Genomic DNA, 19606 nt, shown 5'->3' with positions numbered 1-19606 from the left:
TTCACAATTTGCATCTCAAGTCACTGAATGAAAAAAAATCTGCATTTTGGAAATGACAGAAAATGCCATCAATATAATAACCTCACTACAGTGTACCATTTCTCATACTGTGCCAAGTTTAAAAGTGCTCTCCTCTTCTGCAGGTTTGGGGAAGTAATATATTATGCAGTAGCATTTTAGAAGAATGGTTATGAACACAACTCCCATTCCTTTAAATGGAATGCAATTGCATGCTCAAGTGTGCTGAACTGAGAGTCTGAAGACTAAAGGTGATCTTTTCAAGACTGCATCCTGTCTGACAAAACCCATACAGAAAATGGCTAATTAACTGGATTGAGATTCTCTGAAAATTCTGAAATGACAAAAAGCTTATGTCAGAAGCATTAAATTGCTCCTTAGCAAGGCAGGATTACATATTTATCTTTACAACAACAACAAAAGCCAAATCTCTCCCACTGTTCAGTTTATTTTTAGTAATTGGAGTTTACCATAGATTATAGTTTCTAGGTAATTTCTATAAATAAATTTGACCAAACCTCATTATAGTCATGGCCCCAGGAAGAAAAGGAAAGGAAAGCAGCAGCCTATACACTGTGAAAGAAGGTAAGATGCTGAATCAAACCAAATTTTAATTGGTTTGTCTGGAAAATATTATATAGAAACATCACTACGGATTTATTTGAAGCTAACTTCCTTCTCCAACTTAAAGATAGCTAAAATCATATGAAGAAAAGTAAGTAAGCATTTTGCAACAGTTTGCACTTTTCAAATTCATGTTAAAAAGCCAAAAAGAGTAGCAGTGAATTGAACTACAGAAGTCAGTGCTATAAAAACTGCAAATTCTTTCTGATCTCTAAGTTGTGGTTCCTGTGAAATCCCGTTTCAGGGATATTTAACATCCTTGCTTCTCATTTGTTGCCAAAATTGTGAGGATACTGGGATTGTTGAATTGTTCTCTCCTTTCTCTTGGATGGGCAGGCAAATGGGGCAAGGTTACAGTGATTAACCAGCTTTCGCATCTTTTTCCAGCTCCTACCCCTGATATGTGCAGTTACTCCTTTCTGCTTCTTTACTCTTCCTTTTGCAGTTGAGATAGGAGTGGCTTTGTTTTGGGAAGTAGTGAGGGAACGCTACCTAGGAAACTAGGATGCCCAGCACCCCCTGACTCCAACTGGGCTAAATCAGAGCAATCCCATCACATGTTTTTCTACATCTCTCCCAGGCTGAGAGCAAAACAAAAAAGGATTCATTACAAAACCACCACACAATTTCTTGCAAATGTATGTAAAATGGATATGACCTTCAGGACAGAAGAGACACTGACAGTGACTAAAGTCAGATCTTCAAGAATTGACTGGGCAAGATCAATTTCCAGTTTCTCTTCACAGGAATGAGGCTTCTCTTGTGTCAATTACCATGTTTTTCTGTGATAGAAAACTACCGTATCAATTTCAGAAGTGCAACAGGATTCAAGACCTGAGGCAGATTAATAAGTTCAACCAGAGCTAAAAAAGTTAATGTAAAAAGCTATACAGCCCTAACCTCACCCAGGCAGGTGCCTGAACTGAGGTTATAGTACTGCCCAGTGCAGAAACAGAGTTGCATTTTAAAAACACTGTGTGTTTTTCCCCCACAGGTTAATACTTTGCACAATTAACTGGAGCTCTTTGGTAGTTTTCAACTGACAGACTCAAAAAACTGAGGACTACATACGGAAAGTACATGTGTGAAACTAGTCAGATTGAATTATGGCAGCAAGTCACATCAATCACTTCTTCTGGAACAGAGATTCAGTTGGAAAACTACTGAAAGCTAAAATTTGACACCACAACATCTATAGCACGGTGTTGAAATCAGTGTATTACTCTTCTTGTCTGTACAAGACAAGAACCCATGCTACTATATTTAATTAGAAGGAAAGTTTAAAAACTCAGTCAAAATCAGGAAATATCAGGCAAATGTCAACTGTATGGCCTTAATTCAACACATATGCATGGCTGATTTATGTTTTAACTAGTGCATAAGTGTTTATATAACACATTGTTACTATCTTTAGGAAATGTCCTTAGGGAAATATATATTTTGGCTGTTTCCTTTGCAATCTAGACTGAATTTTGGTTGTGCTGTGAAACATATAATTTCCAAACCTCCTTCTTTTTCTGGCTGTCATATAAAAGAATTTCTCTATATAATTTAGATAAATTTTAATATTATCTTTAAATGTTCATAGTATGACTTTCTTGCTTGCAGTTCCAGCTAGCCTGAGCATGGTATATTTGAAAGCAGGATATTATAGAATTATGTACAGCCTAACAACACACCATTACTTTCTATACATACAAGAATAAATAAAGAAATAAAGATTCCTGTGCTTTGTTAACCTAACCTAACTAAAGGTCAAAGAGAGAAAGGCAAAAAAGACAATACATAAATTACACATACTTACACAGCAGCTATTCAGTTTGTGTTTATTCATAGTCTTTACATATTAATGACCTATTTCAGGCAAAACTCTGTAACGCTTGGTATAATGCTTACTACTTGTCGCATTTGTCTCAGTCATAAAAAATATTTTCTCTGAATCCAACGCTAGGAGAAATTAATTACTTCATTATTTCTTTACAAATATAATTTGTTCTTTGATGTATATTTGCCATAACATTGACATCACAACTTGAGATGCTAGTTAAAGAATATATCATCCTATCATGTTATTCTTCCTTAAGAAAACCTGAAGACTAAAAAGCCTTGAATATTTAATATTGCAGATTAAATTAGATTCCTGACCCTAATGATTTGATATTCACAGCTCAAAAGCAGACAAGCCTTATTCTAGATTTAAATATATGGGTCATCCTCTCCAAGGAAAGCTCAATAATTAAAAATTATATTTTTTTTAGAATCACACTTATTCTCTCCTTAAAGCTCTTCATGTCCAAAGTAAAGTACTTAGAGGCTTAAATACTCAAGATAGAAGCCTGAAAAGAAGGTTAGTGTCCCATTTAAGGAAAGATGACTCAAGGAATACATAAAAGTACACAAATTTATTGTTTCTAAACAAAAAAAAACTACACCAACTGCATAGAAATATGCTAAATACACTAATTTCCTAGAAATAGACTGCTCTGGTTCAACAGTCACATAAAGGAACAAACAAATTACCCAGAAAACCAACAACAACTTGGCTGGCATTTATAATGCCTGAAAAATTGAAAAAATCTTTCTGGTTGTTTTCTTCTGTTCATTAGGCTGACTGAGTTGGAGGCTAGCAAAGAGGAAAAGAAAGATGAATAGAATCACTAATATGTAATTACATAAACATTTTAGAATAACCAAGGTGTCAAGCTATTTTATTGGTATATCCTGTTCTCTATATCACCAACATAAAGTGTAACAAAAGGATGCCTTCTCCACACTCTCCCTGGGTGCCAGGGAAGGTCATGGAGCAGATCCTCTTGAGTGCAATCATATGTGAAGGACAACCAGGGGATCAGGCCCAGGCAGCACAGGTTTGTGAAAGGCAGGTCCTGCTTGCCTGACCTGGTCTCCTTTTCTGTGATAAGATGACCACTTAGTGGATGGGTGAAAGGCTGTGGATGTGCCTACCTGGACTTCAGGAAAGCCTTGGCCACCACTGCCCACAGCATCTCCTGCAGGAACTGGCTGCTCATGGCTTGGCTGGGGCTCCGTGGGATGGGTGTGAAGCTGTTGGCACGGCCGGGCCCAGAGGCTGCTGGTGAATGGAATTGCAGCCAGCAGTGCTGCCCAGGGCTCAGTGCTGGCACAGCTCTGTTCAATGTCTTTATCAATGACCCACATCAGGGGATCCAGGGCACCCTCAGGCAGCCTGCAGACACAGCGAGCTGGGTGGCAGTGTTGAGCTGCTGGAGGGCAGGAAGGCTCTGCAGGGGCATCTGCACAGGCTGCACTGATGGGGAGAGCCCAGAGCTCTGAGGTCCAACAAGGCCGAGTGCCTGGGCCTGCTCCTGCCCTTGCTCACAACAACCCCTGCAGCTACAGCCTGGAGCAGAGTGGCTGCAAAGATGCCTGGAGGGAAAGGTGCTGGGGGTGCTGCTCAACAGCAGCTGAACATGAGCCACAGAGTGCCCAGGTGGCCAAGAGGCCAATGGCATCCTGGCCTGGCTCAGCAATGGAGTGGCAGCAGGACCAGGGCAGTGATCATCCCCCGATCATCCTCACTCAGCACTGGTGAGGCCACACCTTGAATTCTGGGTTCAGTTCTGTGCCCCTTAATTCCAAAATGACATTGAGGTGCTGAAGAGAGTCCAGAGAAGGGCAATGGAGCTGGAGAAGGGTCTGAAGCACAAGTCTGATGAGAAACAGTTGAGGGAGCTGGGGATGTTTAGCTTGGCAGAAAGGAGGCTCAGGGTAGATGAGATAACAAGCACTAGGACAAGAGAAAATGGCTTCAAATTGCACCAGGACAGTTTTAGATTGGATACTAGGAAAACTTTCTTCACTAAAAGAGTGGTCAAATATTGCATTAGGCTACCCAGGAAAGCAGTGTAATCACTGTTCTTGAAAGTTTTCTAAAGACTCACAGATGTGGCACTTAGATGTGGCTTAGTGGTGAACATGGTGGTGCTGACATGGACTTGATGATCTTGAGAGGTCTTTTCAAACTTAAATGATTCTATCATTCTAACTTATCAATATTTCATCACTAGTTTTCTGTTGCACAGAAGAAAAATACATTGATCCATACCTGTCCACTGACCTGGATAGGTCAAAGAGCCAAAAGAAAATAGGTAGATTTAAACAAGTATTTTTAAAAGCATGTATATAATTTTTCATTAATAGTAATAATGCTAATGTAAATACGCCAGCTGCAGGAGTATCCCATGTAACAAACTGTAGAGTTTTTTTAACGTGCAAACCCCAATATTCTGCTCAGGCTGAGTCTGCAATATTTGCAGTGACACTAAGCATAAAAAACCTCAGGAAAGTCTGAACTCTTAACACTTTCAGTAACACTCTAATGCAGATTTTATTTTTTTTTTAATGAAGCACTTTTTCAGTAACACTACATTTTTAAGAGTTTGGTGATAGAATACTGAGATTTTCACCTCAAGGTGACTAAATTCAATATGGCCCAGATCAATAGCAACTCAAAGTCATCACCATTTGATGAGAATTTGGAGCTCAGGTTAAAATGTATTATGAACTCAGACTACTCCAGTGAATAGCTTCATAACTGACACTAACATGTATGGTTGCTGGCAGTCTCAACACAGAGCCTTAAATTCACTGGGAACACAGAGAGATTTACTTTCTGGACCTACAGCAATCCTTCTGAGGCAGGATTAAGGCCCAGTAGCTCGCACTCTGAAGAATTTCAGACTGTTAGCTGCTTATTTGTACCTGTCTCAAGAATAAAAGAACATTGGAACCCAGACACGCTTTTCAAGTAGCATATTTGCTTCACTGCTTAGAAAGAGAAAATAAATTATTTCAAAACTAGATGACCTCAGGCTGCACACCAGAACAGAATAACCCTTCCCCTCAAAGACCAATTTATTAAAACATCTGGTTTACACAGCACCTTAATCCTGCTAAGATACAAACCGCTTGCTTAAGAAATTAACATTTTTTAAAAGCCTGGAAACTGTATTCAGGTAATCTGTCATATGACATCTGATTAGAACAAGAACCACATTATTTGCTACTAATGAAAAAGCATACTCAAATTTCAAAGCAGCACAGATGTGGGAAGATCCAAGGCAGAAGAGAGCAGGTGGCAGGCTAGCTGGCAATTACAAAATGTACAAGGTTATAAAATGACTAAGACTTAATTGTCAAATCTATACATTTTAGATATTAATTAATATTAATTTAGTATTTGTATAGAATTTTGCCTTTTAATGTTAGAAAGCAGAGAGATCTCTTCTGTGCATTTAAAGTTATATCACTGTTCCACAGCCAGCTTTCAAATAAAACCTTCATGATTAAAAAGCTCACTCAGTTATCAATACCCTATATCTGAAACACAGTGCTTTGATTGCCCAGGCTGAGAAAAACAAAAGCACAAAATGCATTTTAACCAGAAAGGAGCTCAGCACCAGAATGATCAGAGTATACAGTTCAATAATTAAGAAAAAATGGTAGCTACCATGTTTCCAGCATCTACAATAACCTGTGTAAAAACAATGGTTATGTATAAAAGTATAGTTATACAAAAGCATACTTAATAAAAGTATACTTATGTATACCTTTATTTCACAGTATTTTTAATAATCTTAATTTAAAGGTTAACAGTATATCAAATGAAAGTGTTGTATGCTCTGTGCACAAAAAGTTTTTACTACTCCTGCTTTAGTAAAATCAAGCCAAGTGCTCCTGCAGTATCAAAAACACCCAAATGCCAAGAAGTGCTGCAGATAACATGAAAAACAAAAATAATGAGAAACATCATTTTCTATCCATACATCTGGTCCAGCTGGAAGGGATCAGGCACTGTCTTTCTCCACCTTTATCTCCTCTTTACAGAGCAAGCAAATATCAAAAGGTCAAAAGTATTCACCAGTCATTGAGACAGAACTTGGAACTCTATCTTCACAGATGAATGAGTGAAATAATGATATGAAATGGAGATTCCAGTGGAGACTATGAGGAATCTGTAAACTAAAAGGAATTATAATCCTGGTCCCACTGAAGACAATGATAAATCTCCCAATGATTTCTTAAGGGCCAAGATTTTCATGCAACAACAATATTCTTCACATAAGCAATGAACTCTCGTGAAAACAACATGTGTTATGAATCACATAAAATCAAATCAGAACAAAGTATGAGGGAAATCCCACTGAGAGAAATGATTCATCAATAGCATGATTCCAAAAACAGTGAGGACATATATTCTTGCAGGAATATTTGCAGAAATGACTGAATAAGATCAGATGTAATGAAATATTGTCTTCTAAGAAGTTCCTTTTCTTTCTTCCAGCTCCACATAATAGGTTGCTCAACAGGGAAGTAAAGGGTTAAATGGTTACTAACTAGTGGCTTAACAACTTATTCAGGCTACAAAATAGTACATCTCAAAGGAAATCCATTCCCTCTAAATTTCCCTTAATTACTAATAAGAATATATATATAGATAATATATAGAACAAGTTTTCCAGTCACCTTTTAATGAGATACAGGAAAAAAAAGTCAGAAACTTTTGCTAAGTGAACTAAGATCTCAACAACCTGTCAGATCTTGCAGATCTCCTTCTCAGAAACAGAGCACCAACATTCAGTCACAAAATAAAAAGAATCTTAGAAATAAACTTCGCTTGTTTTGCTTTGAAGACTTTTGTTGATAAGCATGAGAAGAGCTTTTAGCAATTCCTCCCAGGTTCTTAGTCATATGCAGTTTGCATGAATAGTATAGCCAGCATTATATGAATATGCAATTTAGTCCTAGACAAGTATATGATTTCCTATATAGCAAAAAAAAAATCCTCTCTAGAGCCCCATTACTTCATTTCCATGCTCTCAAATACAACTGAGTCAGCTCCCACTATTTCCAACAGATTGAGTTCAAGAAAAGGATAGATGGAAAGGTTTCATAAATGATATAGGTAACATGCTCTTGGCATATGCCTCCACCTACATGTGTTCCCAAATCAGCCAGAATTTAAGCATCCTGGCTGCAAAGCAAATTGAGTATTTCTTTCTCTCTGAATTTATGAAAGGTAGTAGGTTACAGTAAATTATTATAATTTTACCTAAAACAAAACTAGAATGGACTGGAAAAGCATTGTATCCCATTATTCCCACACAGCCCCCCTTTTCTGTGATCTAAAATTCCAACTATTTAACCTTCCCTCATATTTATTATTTTCTAAATTTATTTTTACTGTTAACCTAGTCTTTCTGTTAAGTATTCTTTTTTTCTTTGAAAAGTATAATTAAAACCATACAAAAAAGTTACTAAAGGTGGATGGATCACTGCTACACAGAAATACAGAAAAACTACCTCTATGTTCTGCAATACTGATATTATCTATCTCTCAATAGCTTGCTTTCTTTTATTATTTCATTTAATTTTCGTTTCTAACTAAAGAGTAACAACATGGCAAGATTACCTCCTTATGGACATAAGCTCAGCGCATTCTGAAATTTGGGCAGAAGAATAACTTTACAATGCTATAAGCATGTCTTCATCCAGCTATGTAACTTTATGGAAAAAACAGGAAAACATTTCTCTTTCTCCTTCCCTTGGTAGATCATTTTACAATGGCTAAGAAGGAAGCTGTTCTTCTCTATAGCCTTTTCTTTATTTACTTCAATACTTAAAATTCTATGGAAGCAGTAACCAAAATGAATAAATCACAAAGAAAAAAAGAACTCAAAGTATTCAAAAAGAATAAATCAATCTAAAAACTGAACATAATCTAATCTTTCTATCAAATTAGGCACTTTGCCTAGTACAGCATTTCCAAAACACTAGTTCATGGATTATAGGCACCTCTAAAGTACAAATATCAACAGTGCAGAGCAGTTGATGAGCAATATTAAATTACTGCAATTGTCTACATTTGGGATGCCAAAAGCAGGGAAAGCAATTCCACTCCTTACTCCTGGAAGGATGACAAAGTAATGTACTACTTTATCAAGCTACTTTGATGTTGTCTGGTACACAGTCCGCATCCCTGAGCTACCACAGAAGACAAGGGAAAAAAGAAGCTAACAGGCTTCCTTATGAGTGAAGAATGACACAAGAAAAGGTCTGATAGCAAAATGATTTATGACAGAGTAACTTTCTTAAAGCAAGCAGAACTGAGAGGGGGACATTACAGACCACTTGGTTTCACATCCATGCTAGAGGCAGAAAAGGGATGCTGACCCAGTTCACATCCATGATGTGATGAACAATATGTATTTCTGAAATGGAAAATGTGTCAAATGACAGTTAGGAACAATTCACTTGTGGTACAATCATTTTCCCAGTGAGCTTATTACAAATCATATGACACAGCCCTTCTCCTGTTAGATACAAATGGCTCCTATAGGTTTCTGGAGCCAGTGACTTATATTCTCCATTTCTTTTTGCAGTTTATAAATCTGTTTTCCTCCACAACTGTATTAAATGTTGATGTTGCATTGTGATAACATATTAGCTGTCAAGCAAAGGAAGCAGAACTCATCACAGTTTGTTCAGGTCAAACACTTTACCCAGACAGCATACCTACAAACTGCCTGCTTGTCCCTAAAAGGTTAACCCCCCTTTTGTAACAGAATGCTTTAAAAAAGACACTAATTTATCAAAGCAATGAGATGCAATACTGCACATCCAGATTATAGTGTAGAAAACCAAGTTTTGTGGAAGACACCTGGAAGGACCTACAACCAGTTCTCCTAGCAGCATCTCTGAAGACACAACTTCTATATATTTTGTGAGGAAGTACAAATTTATAGATGGAATAGGCCCAGTCTTATTCAATTTCTGCATTTTCATGGAAATTCAAAGACAGATTCAATTTCTGTCAGAGGAGAAACTGGGGGATGAGTCTGGGGATCTAGATGATCAAGCATGTAACCAACCCAACTTTGCTTCAAACACACCCTTCTCACCTGTTTTCCAAGGAAGGCAGACTTTCAAGACAGCAGACTAATTTACAACGTTTATTCTCAGTTCCAACGTGAAGATTATACATTTTCAAGCTAGTATGATTCAATAAAATTTACCAGAACACAATTATACTAACTGCCACTAAGAACCCTTATCTCTGAGTAGAAAGACCCTTAACAATAGGCCTAAATTGAATTGTTAGAACTGTTCCATGCATCAGATAAAATGCACAAAGTACACAATCAGTTCTACAATCAAAAGACAATACATCTGCATATTACAAAGAGGTTTCCTCTTTTTCCTTTGCTTTTCTTTTAACAGAGAAAAATCTATTCTTGCAAGCAAAATGTTATTAACTGCAATTAAGAGAAAGAACCAAGACTCATGCAACTTGACAGCATTATGTTCTACTAATTTCTAGTGAACAAGAATAGTATTTATATTAGAAACCATAGAGAGCTTTCATATGGCTTAATCAACGACATCTTATTATAACAACATTTCCAGTATCATTACACAAATTGCACTGAACATTAATATAATTTTTTCTGTTATTTCTCTGTCAGACAATTAATACCTCTCTACACTGTAATGGTATATGAATATTGTGGTGGTATGCACACAATATTCTGTTTTCCTGAGAGGAAAGCAAATAAATCAACTTTTAAGATATATAACAACATGAAAGATTTTGAACCTACCTTCTTTTTTTGGGTTCTGTTTCTGCCTCCCAACCAATCATCCATCTGCTCCTCAATCTCTTCGATTGAAGCTCCATGATCATAAGATGGTATATACCCACTTGATTCCAGGGCTGTGTATACAGGGAATTCCAATTTTGGTTTCTTGACTTTAGGTTTCTTCTCTTCTATACAAAAGTAAAAAATAAGAAAAAGTAATGCTACTAGTACTGCAGGCATGCATAATTCAGAAGCAGGTTTAGCTCCCCATTTCTTAATCCTATCTTAAAATTTCCACTGAGGAAGTGCCTTCAATTTCTTTGTTAAAAAGAGAATCAGAGTTTTGCATAATAATTTTATTTTTATTAGAAGTAAATGGCAATGCACCCACTTAGTTGCTCTTCCATCTGAACTATGCTGGAAAGGGCCAGATGAGTTAGCTCTCGTTACTGCTATACCACTTGGCAAAGAAGATTAGTACAAGCAAAAGCACAGGAGCTGTTAAAAGATTCTGAAGTCCAGCCAGCTTCAGAGAAATTGGCAGAGTTAGAAAGGTGAATTTTAGACAATTCTGTACTACTTTATGGTCAGCTATGCTAAGTAGAAGCTTCTGAGTCAACAGATGGCTTCTCTATTCTCAGATTTCTCAAACCACAAATAGCTCTGTTCTAGCACTTACACATTTAAGAAGATTTAAATGTTGGACCTCATTTCTAACACTGATTATTACTGTTTTCTGCTCTCTCTGCCCTTCAAATGGTATTAAATGGGAGCAGCAAACTCATGGGAAAGAAAGGAAGGACCACAATAACCTAAACCCAGCACCTAAAAATGCCTCCACTATGTAAGATGATCTCAAAAGTAAGATTTAAAATGGACAATTGGCAGAACTTTAGGAAAAACAAGATGAGGAGCAGAAAGATGCTTGTACACTCAGAAAGTGTCCAGAAACCTTAGGTGTACCCAGTGGGACTCTTCTGTTTTTTCCTCTTGTTTTCAAAATATGCTGAATTCACAATGACTAAATGTTCCTAAACTGAAAGAGCTGATCTAATACTCCACTGCAACCAAGAAGGAAGTTCTACACTTGATTCCACCTTTTCACTCTCCACTGCATAACTTCGTGCTCCTCTCCCTCCTACTGTGTTTCTACAATCACCCAATCACTCAGCAAGCTACTTCAATTTACTAAGCAAGTAGAAAACTGCTCTTAATACTCAAACAAATAGAAAAAGGTCCAAGTCATTTAAAGGTGGTGAGTAAGGAAAAGAAGAACCACACTTGTCTGATCAGCTTATCTGCCTTTGTAACCATGCCCTAATTCTTCAGAGGAGAAAAATCTGTTTTTCATGGAAACCTTTAAAAAATTCCTAAAGAGGACAGAGGACCCTGCAGACTCTGAAGCAGAATTTCTTTTCCTAATAGTATATATGTGCAGAAACAGTACAGTGAAAAGACTCCACAGATTTGACAAACCCTAGGAACTGAGTATTTAAGAAAATAACAAAGGGATAGAGAACTGTTCCAAGCCCAAAATGAACTGAAAAGTCATACAGATCTTGCAAGTTAACAGGATGACGAATGAGCTTTTCAACTTTTCACTGTTCAGAGTTTCCCTGTACATTCTTCAGAGACCTGTTTTTCTAAAGAATCTTTAACTTTGCCTGTCAAATTTCAGTAAATGAAATATTAAGTTAAAATTTGGATTTGGATTTTTTTAGCATCCTTCTGTAGGGATGTGTAGAAAATATAATGAAATGACAGATACTCCTCAAAATTAAGTGAAAATCCAAAAGTGTAATAGCAGCATTTGTCTCACTATGCAGATATTAGTAAAGACAACACAGGTACAATTTTTTGTTTATTTCAAAAGGTAAATTTTATAATCAAATCACATATATTAATTTTAATCCAATATACTCTCATTTTACTTAACAGATTCTAGAATCTGTTAAGATTTGTATGGATAAGTAACAATAGCTTTACCATCTCTTTATTGCAAACACTGATACCAGCAAAAGTACTCTAGGAAGTTAACTTCAATGACAATTTTCACCACTTTATTTCAATCCCTCAAAATAATCAAGCACACTCTGTGTGTTCACTTGGAATTACTTAACAGTGGAGACACCCCATGACAGTTGGCTTTTCCTGAATCTTGCACCCCATCAGCTATTGCTTATTAATTTTCCCCATCAAAATATGCAAATAGTTAAAGCCTGAAATCTTCTGACCAACATTTAAAAATGAAGAGCATAGCCTGGAATAGGTCATCTACGCTCTTGCTGTAGTTTTGGAAGTCATTCTGTAACTATTTCCAGAGAACACTGTGCTCCACTTTAAAATGAGGTATCAAAGACAGTATCTAGGCTTTCTTCAGGCTGTTAAGTGACAGAGGAAGACCTAACACAGATAAGACACCCTGCTGTTTGCTGACTATCAAAAGAACGAGAAATCCCACCTAGAGAAGATGGCTGTACAACCTCAAACAAGCACTCAACCAGAATTAAAAAAAATCTTATCTCTACTGTCTCCCATGCATATACAAAAAGATGAAGGAGTTCAGCATATCTCTTGATACCACAATGGCTGTCATATTAAATTAAAAAAATAAATAAATAAAAATGAAGTCACAGCACCTTTGACATAGGGCTTCCAATAACCTACCAAGAACAGTTTCACCTCAGAATTTTCAAAGCCCCTTTTTAGAACATGAAAGCACATAAAAGCAGTTTAATGGTAATATCTTAAAGTATTTTAGACAGAGGAATTTCAGAAGTTATGTTTAGTGGTATGAAGCCTCAAATTAAGGCAGCCAAGCCCTGGCGCTCCTTCAGGTGAATATTGAGAAAGCAAAACAGACCACTGGAACTATTTCAGCCAAACAACAGAAGTCCACAAGAGATACTCAGGAAGAAAACCTCCTTCCTTCATGTTATCTCTTCACTATCAGCAATTCAGTTGGCAGCCTAAAAGACACTTCTGACCTGACCAGGCACTTTGCCCTGAAGAGAATATGGATCAGGTTTTCGAAATACTGGATGATGCCTAGACGGCTGAATCCTGTATCTGCTGATGCTTGACAGACAGCCAGGAAGTTGGTGCAGCTGCCCACCACCAGGACCTAAAGTAAGGATGTGTTTGATTGTGCTGACAGCAGTGACAACTGCAGCTGTGATTCAGAGTTTTGAAACACAAGTGTTCCCTTAATATTTAGTGTCATTTTCTAATGCTGCTGGTTTTAGGCCATCTACTATAACAGAACAGGCTTTAAAAAGACATTTTTCTCCTCCGGTCTCAAATATTGTTTTAATATTGTTGCACACAAACCTAACCAAAATGCAGGAGAAACATACAGTAAAGATTTCCTAGAATGGAGATTCCTCTCAATTCTGTGACAGCGAGCTCAGTATCTGCTGGAGACACAGTCAGACCACAGCGGGCACCAATATCCAGCAAATCTTCACTATAACCAGAGTTACTGGCACTCATACAAGTAAACAAAGGGGAGAGAAAACAATCTTGGTAAAACAGAGTCTGACTTCAATAGGGTAAATTAAAAACTTACTCTCATTACTATTTTTGGGAAGATAATGTACTTTAATTGCCAAATTACAGTGTAGTAACTTTTTTAGTCTATTAAATAGAATTTTAAAAACAAATGGAATTTCGTTTTTGTGCATATGGAATCCAAGATCATAAACACACTGGAAACTGTTTGATATCTACCAGTCCAATGTCAATTGATCAGTATTTTACACAACTCATAACTTTTACAGAGTTCTCGTCTTTTTTAGCTGAAGGGATTTTGTTTTATAATTTCCTGAATTCATACTGCAAAAAGTCTAATTTTCTACAAGTATTTTTCACCTTTAGAACTATCAAATTCTTTATCAGAAGAATAAAATTGAATGTGTAGTTGTTAACTAAGAGTTAAAAAAAGAGCTGCAGTTACATCCCCTGTGTTTGAACAGCATATAAACAGACCTATCACTGGGATGCCCAGACATTGCAGATAACAATTAGTTAACTCCCCTAAAGTACAAAATTATATGTTTCTAAAGGCCTCCAATACTATTCTTCTAATGGCTCTACATTTTACTAGTTTATGGTGCCATGATCAGAGTTTTGAAGTCTAATGAATCACTTGCACATAATCAGACACTTCCTCATTAATTCTTCCACCATGTTACTACATCAATTTTATCACTGGCAGAATTAATAGTATCTAGCTAATGGTTATTTGCTTTAAGATACATCATGCATTAAGATACTGTCAGATAAGGAATCTGCTAGACTTTATGGATCAAGTGCCATGTAGTAAAACAGTGATGCTTTTTCCATAACGAGTATCAGAGGTCCTGCACTTTGAAGTTTTCAGAAAAAATTATATTGATTTTACATGTTAGCTGATCTTAAAATAAAGAACTCAGAGAATTTTTCCACAAAAAAAAAAAAGCAACTGCTTCACAGAGGAAGAAATAAAACCAAAACTAAGCACTGAACTTCTGCAAAGAAATTTTGACACATCAAGTTGTAGCTCTCTCTCTCTGCAAAGCTTCTAAGCTTTAAGCATGAGAAAGAATTCACAGAAAATACAGTCAAAAAAAGACAGTGATATCTTGAAAATTAAAGGGACAAACTGCCTGATATCTCATGCATTAGTAAGCAAGAAATATGACCACACAAAAAGGTAGACAGCAAACATCTTTTGGGCAAATCAGTAAGATACTGCACTGAGATCTCTTTTTTCAACACAGTTCACTTACCTATGCAACTATGAAAGACAACCAAAGCATTTGTAGCACTAAAATTTGTTGAAAACATGACAAGAGAAAAATTCACTTACACATACAGTAACACAGTCAGACAGAACACAAAGAACCCAGAAGTCTGGAAAAAAATTGTACTAAGGTTTTGACAGTCTACTGAGAAAATGGAGCAAATTATGTTCAATATCAATGCAAATACAGGGCAAACACACATATGCTTAAAAAAAGGTACACATTTCTATACTCAAAGTCAATGGGATTACATGAACATATCAAGAATTAGAGACAGATACACACATCTTCTGTACTGGGACATACAAGCTAGTTTATTTTTGAGCAAACTGACTGAAGACATGCTCAGGGATGAATGCATCCTCAGCTACAAAAAACTCCCAAGCTACAGCTTTTGATAACTTTCATCTTTTTTTCTGAAGATCTACCCTTCCCAAAACTTCCAATTCCCCCAAAATATAAAAGGATTAGAAACAAGGCTCCAATATTTGAGCATTAGTTTGCCGTCCAACAAATGCATATAATGAAGCATGCATGCCTCTCTCAAATGAGCCTCATGCACTGTATGGAAAATATTCCGCAAAAATAAAGTCTAAAGCAAGTTTTGTGGGGAGAGGTATATCACACAAGCCTAGTTGAAACAACTGGGAGAAATACACAAGCTTGAAAGTTCAAAATTCTTTCAGCAGGCCTGCCAAAACAATCAGTGAAATGGATGAGACATAGTTTGCCATAATTAGGCTTCAGAGGTAACAATTAAGTGATCAGAAAACATTCACACCCACACCAACCAAAAAAGCGTGCATTGCATAAATTAATTTTCTCTGAACCTGCGTGTCAGCAAATCATTACTCAGCAGCCATGTCAACACTGCATTTTGGCAGAGATTAATACTAAACACAATTATCCAATATATTTATCAATTATTTGGACGGAGAGTAACCTTCAGCAAAGTGCTAGATTCTACAAATTTATTCCAAATGGTTCACAGTGAAGAGGAAAGCACAAGAAGAAGTAGGAACATGGACTGGCTGGTAGTCTGGGACCAATCAAATCAAAAGTGTTTTTGAAAATTACACAGTTGAGGGCCTTATGCCACATCTGCACTTAGAAGGGACTTAGGGGTCAAGGAACCTTTGATATCAGGGCTTGCAGTTATGATGGACAAGCAATCCAAAATGAGCTATCAGAGCAACGGGAACTAATATAACTTGTGATTCTGTAACCACAGAACCACAGAAGAAACATGATTTTATAATCAGAAGATAACAAACTTTAGAACATTATATACAAACCCAAGGCCCAATACTTCTAGATACATTGCAAAACTAAATCAAGTACAGAAGATCCACAGAAATTAAGGGATCAAGAAAGGCTCTATGTTAAGAAAACCTGCAGATAAATAGATTTTTTTTTAGGCACAGACATGTTAATAATGAACAACTGAAAGCCAAATCTGGAGAAATTCATACTGAAATTAGGATATAACTATACAGTAGCAAAATTAATTATCTGAACAAACCATGAAGAACAGAAGGCATCTCAAGGTTTATTGATCAGTGTTGTATCTTGAGTAACAAGGAAGTGCAATGCTGAAGTGCACCACTGGTACAAGTCAAGTAAGACAAGTCAGGAGAATCAGTATTTTCCACTGATTTTCACCTGTAAGAGTCTGAAATAGACCCACTGTACTAAATGACCTAATGATGTTTCCTATCCCTAGGTTTCATGAAACAATACAAAAAGCTATGCAAGCAGCATGCTGTATTCCAAGCTGTGAGGAAAGGGTGACCAACCAAGCCTAACCAAACCTGATCAAATGCATTAAAGGTTTCATTACAGCTCTGGATGTTTGGTGGCAGGCACTTGGGTAAGAGTGCTGTAAGACCTTGTGAAGAGACTACCACATCATAAAAGCCTGACATAGGCAGCTCATCAAGCAGCCATGGGGCTTGTAATTTCGTACTTGAGTTAAAGCTTGACAGATGGGGGTAAGGAAAAAGCAGAAAACCCCACATACTATTCAACATTGTTTATAACTAGAAAAAAACCCGGTTTCCTGCCATAGATTGTTCCAGATGCCTTGTACATCATGGCAAGAATTCTGGATTTACAATGCAAATATATTTCCTAACTGGGATGCCAGTGAATAGTTCACCTGCAATACTTAGCAGGCACCTTTTTTTTAAAAAAGACATATTTTAAAAACAAATTTAAGTTTTCCTGCTGAATGTCAGGGAAAACAAACTCAGAAGAATGGAAAGTAACTGCCAAGGCTTAGTATAAAGCAAGAAAAATAGATGTGTTTCCCCCAAAATGGACATCATTGAAAGAAGTACTCCATGCAAAAATAGCTTGAGAGCTGCTAGAATTTGTCTTGATAACTACTCAAACCTTGCAATTTAAATTTAAAAACTGAGTGATCTATCCAGATTGTATGCCTATATCATCTCAGTTTAATAATGCCTATTCAGTGCAGCTAACACCTACTGTACTTTGCATCCCATGACTATGAGGAACAGGGCTATTCATTGGGAAAGAACCACTCCATGATGTGGGGATCACAGATGTGACATGACAGAAGACGGAGAAGTTGGAAGAAAGTTTATTAATTAAAGCACTTCCATTTAAAAATAAAACTTTGTGTTCTTGCATCTAAATGTGAAAAATGCATCAGAAAATGTAATGCAAACCATTTCTACTTTTGTGCCTAAAATACACAACTCCCTTTAATTCCTACAAAACCCTATTTCCTAGAAAACTAAGATTGTATTATAAATTGCTCTATTTTTGTAAGGTAAAGTTGCTATATTTTATTAAGGTAGTAATGACAATTTTGGATGGATTGAGAAGTGATAAGAAACACTGCAAAAGTGCCAGAAAAATAAATCAAAAGTGCATAATATTAACTTACCAAGAAATTATTTCTTCACATTCCTTCCCAAAAATAGAACTTTATTGACATCTCAATATTGTCCTCTCTTTCCTGTTCAGCAAACTACATTTTCCTCCTTCAGTACCTTACTCTGGTTTTAGTTCAAGCTGCCTACAGAATACTGCACAGTTTCAGCAGGAAAGCAGACAGACAAGGGGGCAAACCAGCAGTCAGGGCATGAAAAAAAACAAGCACTGTAAAACAGCTATTGCTAATCAGCATGAGAGATATGTTTACTCAATTAAATAGACAGAACCTTTATTATGACCTTGCATCCCAGAGATAGTGTCTAAAATTAAGAAGAATGGGGACAAACAAACAAAATGCACATTTGGTGATTTATAACCTTTCTATGCTAATTGTGATATGACAATGCAGAGCAACATAATGAAATAAGCAAATTTAGCAGATGCTTTGCATGCAAGCTTCAGTTAAAAATGATATAATTTTTTTCTGCCTACAGTAACATGGATGCATCTCTTGTTTCTCTCTTGGGAGTCTTACTTATTAGAAAAAAAGGTAACTGACAGCTCATTCTGCTGCCCGGCTATAGCACTGCTATGGCTGACCAAATAATTCCATGCCAAATCTCAAACTCTGCTAATTACAGGCGGTGATTCTCAATCCTGCCTGCTCCCTGCCAGCAAGCCTACGAGGGAAGGGCAGGATGCCAGTGAGCCTGGTAAGGCCTGGCCCCTGCTCACACGAGTGACACTGGGTCACCTGGACATGGCAGTCACACGAGTGACACTGGGTCACCTGGCAGACAGGGCAGTTACACCGTGGGGCACCCAGCAGCATGACAGGGGACAGGGTGGTGCTTCTAGGAGAGGTCAGGGGTGACTTGGAAGGCCAAACTTGCACCTCTCAGGGATGGGCACTGCTAATGGAGGTAACAATAAAAAAGTGACTCTCACAATACACCTGGCAGCAGGGAAATACTTAAAACTTCACATGTGGCCTTTCAGTGACACACAGGAACGTGCACAATATGATGTTAATAACTTTACACTTTCATTTGCCCTTCTTTTTTCAAAAACTAGTCCTTTTTAAACTCACAGCAGTTCACAGGTTTCAATGAGGAATGCATGCCAGCTATTTTGAACAATGGTAATACATTACTATCTGACAATTTAACAAGTTTTTAATAACCCGAGTCAAGACCCTTTTCAAGGACCCATTTTGTGGTTGGTATCTCAAACATAATGGCAGGCCTTCCTAACAAGCATTATATGCACTATTTTGCTAGATTTGGCCTGGGTCCATGATGCTCACTGAGATGCTGAATGTTATCCATTTTCCCAAAATAGATTCAGCTAGTGATAAGTCGGGAATTATTGCTGGAACTGGATCTCTTCGCTGATTTTACAAAATTTAGCTACTTTGTAAATATAAATAATGCAGCTGTATTTTAAGTACCTAAAGGCTGATGGTTACTCCAAGCTACTAAATTATCACAAAGCACTCAATGCACTTGTCAGAATAAAGGAACTTAAAAGCATGCACATAATACTTAAAACAAATACTTAAGTACAGTAAATAAAGCAAGCATGCACATACAAACATGGACAAAAAACTGTTAAAACTGTCTTCAGAAGAGGGTAAGTTTAATAATTGTCAAAAGCAAA

The 19606-nt window shown here is 37.0% G+C and overlaps 1 protein-coding gene across 2 annotated transcripts in view; it reads right to left on the bottom strand.

Moving 5' to 3' along the window:
• DNAJC1 (DnaJ heat shock protein family (Hsp40) member C1) overlaps positions 1 to 19606 on the bottom strand; it is a 108431-nt gene that overhangs the window by 27998 nt on the left and 60827 nt on the right. For both annotated transcript variants that reach the window (XM_066561607.1, XM_066561527.1), the window contains exon 8: positions 10281 to 10447. In XM_066561607.1, the coding sequence (XP_066417704.1) occupies positions 10281 to 10447 (167 nt within the window). The remainder of the gene's footprint in view (positions 1 to 10280; positions 10448 to 19606) is intronic.

This window comes from Molothrus aeneus, chromosome 1 (genome assembly GCF_037042795.1).
Source record: "Molothrus aeneus isolate 106 chromosome 1, BPBGC_Maene_1.0, whole genome shotgun sequence".
NCBI classification, from domain to species: Eukaryota; Metazoa; Chordata; class Aves; order Passeriformes; family Icteridae; genus Molothrus; species Molothrus aeneus.
The sequence above is the reverse complement of the archived record's forward strand: the minus strand, read 5'-3'. Positions and strand labels throughout refer to the sequence as shown.